The 5,292-nt window shown below is 38.6% G+C and overlaps 1 protein-coding gene across 2 annotated transcripts; it reads left to right on the forward strand.

Moving 5' to 3' along the window:
* Nucleotides 1-174: 174 nt before the first annotated feature.
* Nucleotides 175-5,085, forward strand: LOC124267414 (N-terminal Xaa-Pro-Lys N-methyltransferase 1-B-like). Of its 2 annotated transcripts, none has more exons than XM_046702330.1 (3): nt 175-377; nt 3,647-4,648; nt 4,692-5,085. In XM_046702330.1, exons 1-2 carry the CDS (start codon nt 195-197, stop codon nt 4,157-4,159), a joined length of 696 nt encoding a protein of 231 aa, XP_046558286.1. In that variant the 5' UTR covers nt 175-194; the 3' UTR covers nt 4,160-4,648; nt 4,692-5,085. The 2 variants fall into 2 exon arrangements, with proteins under 2 accessions (XP_046558286.1, XP_046558287.1); XM_046702331.1 differs by having other exon boundaries at nt 4,727-5,085.
* The last annotated feature ends 207 nt before the right edge of the window (nt 5,086-5,292 follow it).

The raw sequence follows: 5,292 nt of genomic DNA on the forward strand, positions 1-5,292 counted from the left end.
TGTGTTACTCTCTAACCCCTGATACAATATTTGATGCTTCAGCTGTTCACTGACAGGATAAAACTCCTGACAAATATTTGATTACACCATTTCTATGCTCTGACTTATATTCAATCACACGATGTAGATGTAAATCGTGCTATTGCTTCAAAAGTAGTTCATACTAGAGATTTAGAGGGTATTGCGAATCCAAAATGGCAGACACAACAACGCACGTGTGCGGAAAGTCAACAAAAACAGACGCCAAATTTTACAGCGATGCAAAGGAATACTGGGATGGTTTACAACCAACAATTGATGCGATGCTCGGTGGTTATGCTAAAATATCCCCAACCGACATTGATGGGTCGAAGGCTTTTCTCCGACCATATCTGAAGGTAATGACTGTTGCTATTTGAAATAAGGATTTAGTGTAGGAGTGACATGTCAATCTGGCAGAAGTCGTTATCACGTCCAAATCAATAAAGGTTGACATCAAATTTGTGTTACGTGATACGTTACATGTTGTGTATGAATCGTATATAGAACGATAAACGTGTATTTTCCGTACTATCAACGTGTACAACATCTTAAATCTACCGGGTACACGAATATAATGGAGGTTCAGTTGATGAGAGACAGTATCTGCTAGTCAACATGTGTTGTTGGATAACATGTGAACCGCTGTGGAATATGTTTGCCACTAGTGTAAAGTATCTTTGCTCGAGCATAGAGTTGGGGCTTACCTTCCCAAAGTTTGCAGTCATACTTAGTTAGAACTCAAGGATCAAAGATGAATGCCCAAATGTGTTTTCTGATAAGATGCGGTAAATACCGGTAAACCGGTTATATTGCGCAGCCCTACTACTACTAATAATAATGCTAATTTTTGTGCCTAAAAACCAATGCGATGCTGTTCTCTGGCATTACATTATTACCCTGACGTAATTGTACTTTCAAAGCTGCTACTAAGCGCGACCGTATAGGTCCGTACATCCGCTTTTCAGGGACCCATTTTAAACAGCTGGGTGGACTGAGTGCAATGTGGACGAAGTGCCTTGCCCAAGGACACAACACAGTATGAGACCCAGGTCACAAATTTTGGTGTCTCCACCGGGATTCGAACCTGGGCCTTTGGCGTGAGAGGCCAGCATGCTAACCACTACACCACTGTGCTCCACAGTGTCTGGTACTCTTACCAATCCTTTGGGAGCTGACTCGTCTTTAGAGGTGCAAACAACCCTTTCCGGTCTGTAAGGATTAGGCTTAGACCCTACCTAAGGGCAGTGTTATTTGATTTTATCCAATTGAACCACATTTCGCATGAGTACTGCTAGAAACAATGGTGCAGAAAAAAAATAAATGGGAAGGGCATGGCATAGTGAGGTGCTTTTCTTGTGCCTAGACCTCACTGCTGTGCTTACTCATGAAGGTCCGGGTTAGAATATTGATCTTCAGTGACCCATGCTTGTCGTAAGAGGCGACTAACGGGATCAGGTGGTCAGGCTCGCTGACTTGGTTGACACATGTCATTGGTTCCCAATTGCGCAGATCGATGCTCATGTTGTTGAGCACTGGATTGTCTGGTCCAGACTCGATTATTTACAGACCACCGCCGTATAGATGGAATATTGCTGATTGCGGCGTAAAACAAAACTCACTCACTCACTGCTGTGCTATTGACCTGTAAAACAAGCACTCATTAACCATGTCCCAAGGTAGAGCAAACGCTATAGTCCGTTTGGCTCAAAAGCGGACCGATGAATTGCAATCTAACTCGAAAACTAATAAACATGATAAACATAAAATACTCAATGAAACACTGGTCATAATCAAAACGTCAGACCAACTCTAAAAACTTGTTTAACAAACTATCATTAAAATATTGACACAGTTCACTATTTGTTACGAGGGAGGAGTACAGAGAAATGGACAGCCATGTGTTAGAGAAGCACGTGCACAAGTGCCGACAAAGTTATTGATTCATTAACCTGTGCTGTGCAGTCTCCATCCTTTTTCAAACACCTGGCTGTCCCTTTCTCTGCACTCCTCCCTCGTAACAAATAGTGAACAGTGTCAATATTTTAATGATAGTTTGTTAAAACAACATTTTTAATTTTAGGACATAAATTCTGCAAACAAATCACAGAGTTAGTCTGATGTTTTGATTATGATCAGCGTTTCATTGAGTATTATATGTTTTTTAGTTTTCGAGTTATATTGCAATTCATCGGTCCGCTTTTGAGCCAAACACACTATAATTATGTCAAGCGTGTTTGAGCCCCCACAGCGTTAATTTAGCTGAAAATGTGCGCTCAGTAGACAATGGTAAAGTGCAGTGTTCCCTTTTATGACACTATCATAGATGCCAACCCATACGATTTTATCGTATTCGTTACAAAAAACAACACAAAATACGTGACTACGATAGCAGTAAAAATATACGAATTTTGAAAAAAAAGATACATTAAATTCAATTATCAAATAGCATACGTACCATACACAATAATTTCGATCACATTTTATTCAGTATCAAGCTATATGTGGATACTTACTACTGATTTAGTTGAGTACAACGTTAATAACAAGGTCTTAGACTATATTTAATTTTTTTATTTAATATGAAAATTCTTTGGAAAAGTTAAGACTAATTTTGGCCAACAAATACTAATTTAGTAATCAGGTTTTGGCCAGAATACTAATTGGGCTAAGTTAGGGTTTGCATCTCTGAACTATTCGGTAGGGATCTAATTCTGTAATTGCAATTGTTAATGATGTTGTGAAAAAGTCAAACACCATTGTGTCTGAATTGAAGGGACCTACAACAGCAGGAAAATGATGAATAATGAAAGTATATGAAGGGAGAATTTTACCTAGAGATAAACATAAATTCGATGTTACAAAATTTAAGATGGTAGTGTTTGCCTATAGTTTCAATTTTGCTACGTTTAAGACATTCATCTGTTTGCATTAACATGGCTGCTCCCACTGTGTGTTAACCAGCCAATAGATTTCTGAGGCCTAATTAACTAATTGTACCATGGCAAAGGTGTGCGCATTGATTGATAGTAATTATGTAACATATGTTACTTTTGGGATTACACTTTCTTAGTTAAGTACAGATTCTAGTCCTTTTGTTGGGTTGAGTCCCATCCGGGATTCAACCCACACCTTCAGGTCAGCCTCAGGCTCCTAATTGCCCGCTCATAAAGTCTAACTTCTCGCTCAGCCACCACTGCTTCCACTATTGTAGTGGGCATACTTTACTAAGAAAGTGTAATCCCAAATATAATATATGTTACAATTGACCACTCTCTAAGTGGCGCCGATGTGACGTTAAATATTAACTCACTCACTTACTCACTCTAAGTGGCATTGTGTATTCAAAGTAGTAATCAGAAAATCAGACAGCTCACCACATAAAGAGCACAAGATATCACGCTGTCATAACGTGATGAATTGGTGCATGTATGTTATTTATACTAAAGTTCCAGATATTAAGTAAAACATTTCAGCTAGGGGACTCAAGGACTGACACTGACTTTACAGCTGATATGACCAAAATTACAAGTAATCTCTGCTACTAAAGTACTCTTCAAAGCATCAAAATTCAATAGTGATTTGACTAATTCAGTATGGTCTAAATTGTCTCTAACAATCTTTACAGATCTCTGGTGGGAAGACGAACAGCAACCGTGCTCTTGACTGTGGTGCTGGTATCGGGCGTATCACAAAGAGGCTGCTGCTTCCAATGTTTACATCTGTTGACTTGGTTGAACTGAGCCAGAAGTTTGTTGACGCAGCTCCAAAGTTTATAGGGGAGGAGTCAAAACGAGTGGGGAAGTTCATCTGCAGTGGGCTGCAAGATTTCACCCCAGATATCGGCCACTATGATGTCATCTGGTGCCAGTGGGTTCTGGGTCATCTCCGGGACGATCATCTCGTCAGCTTCTTCAGAAGTTGCAAACAAGGGTTATCAGAAAATGGAATTATGGTTGTGAAAGAAAATGTGACCTCAACAAGAAATTCTGACTTTGATGAACTGGACAGCAGTTTCACAAGGCCGTTAGATGTTTTAGTACAGCTTATACAGAATTCAGGACTGGTAATTCTGAAACAACAAAAGCAGAAAGGATTTCCGAAAGGATTGTATGATGTATATATGTTTGCATTGAAGTGATAAAACTGTTCATAGTCAAATCTGTCATAAACCTATTATTTTTACAGAGATTTGATGCTATGCAACTTATCTGATGATGTTTACAGCTGTAGTTTGTCTGTCCTATTTTGTTGAATGCCAACTTTCAGATCAGATGATCATTGGAATGGCACAGTAGTTCACGGTAAAGATGTGTGCCCCATAATCTAAAGGACAACAAAGCCGTAAGCATCCATGACATCTATCACTTTGGGCATTCATGACACACTGGGTAGCAACTGAAATATTTTTCCAGCAAAATGAAAATTGTACTAACTTTTTCAAAGTAACCCCAGACAATATCAAGCCCTGTTTATGAGACTAACAGTCTACTGGCTTGGCACTCCATGTCAGTCTATGTATCTACCAGATGTGTATGGTAAAACTTCTTTACAGGGAGATTGCAGTACAAGATTCACATGTATATCATCTGTACCCTATTATGGTGCAATGGATTTTAACCATACCCAGGTATTACGGTATAGTACAATATAGACATGTTGGCTGTACCCAGGAATAGTACAATGTATTTGTATTGACAGTACTCAGGTATAGTACAATGTATTCACTGTACTCGCATGTAGTACAATGTATAAATAATGTAGGACCTTTCCCCATGTTATTCACCATTTAGGTAGTGATTTCAAGAATCTATTTTCGGGGCCAGTCCCTGCCTGGTGTAGGCAGGTACCCAGTAAAACACAGCCCACCAAACTCGGTTTCACTTTAGTGAATCTTGTGTAATCTTATTTTGTGTAAAGTGAATGTCTCTTGTTCATGTGATTGTGACCTGTATTCATGTATTCAATGTTTATACCATAAACACAATGATAAATATCTAAATAATCATGTATTCTGAAATAAATAAAGTTTCATTTCAAGAAGTTTACTGGAAGTGAATAAAGAGATTAACATGTTCCATGTTGCATTATCGTGGTTTCACTATGTCATAAAACACTTATTTGATATCTGTACACAGAAACATATATATGCATATTTAAGCTCTGTCGTATTGTGCAATATCATTGGCATGGTCGTTGCTTCCATTTTGTAATTACAAAGTTGACAGTTAATCAGTGCTTACAAATGTGAGTGTTTTGTTATGTTAGATATAC

This window comes from Haliotis rubra, unplaced genomic scaffold, assembly GCF_003918875.1.
Source record: "Haliotis rubra isolate DU_JTF1 unplaced genomic scaffold, ASM391887v1 Scf131, whole genome shotgun sequence".
In the NCBI taxonomy this organism is placed as follows: Eukaryota; Metazoa; Mollusca; class Gastropoda; order Lepetellida; family Haliotidae; genus Haliotis; species Haliotis rubra.

Coding starts and splice junctions, on each gene's coding strand:
- LOC124267414 (XM_046702330.1), top strand. CDS start 195: ATGGCAGACACAACAACGCACGTGTGCGGAAAGTCAACAAAAACAGAC. Junction 378..3,646: donor TTCTCCGACCATATCTGAAG/GTAATGACTGTT, acceptor CAATCTTTACAG/ATCTCTGGTGGGAAGACGAA.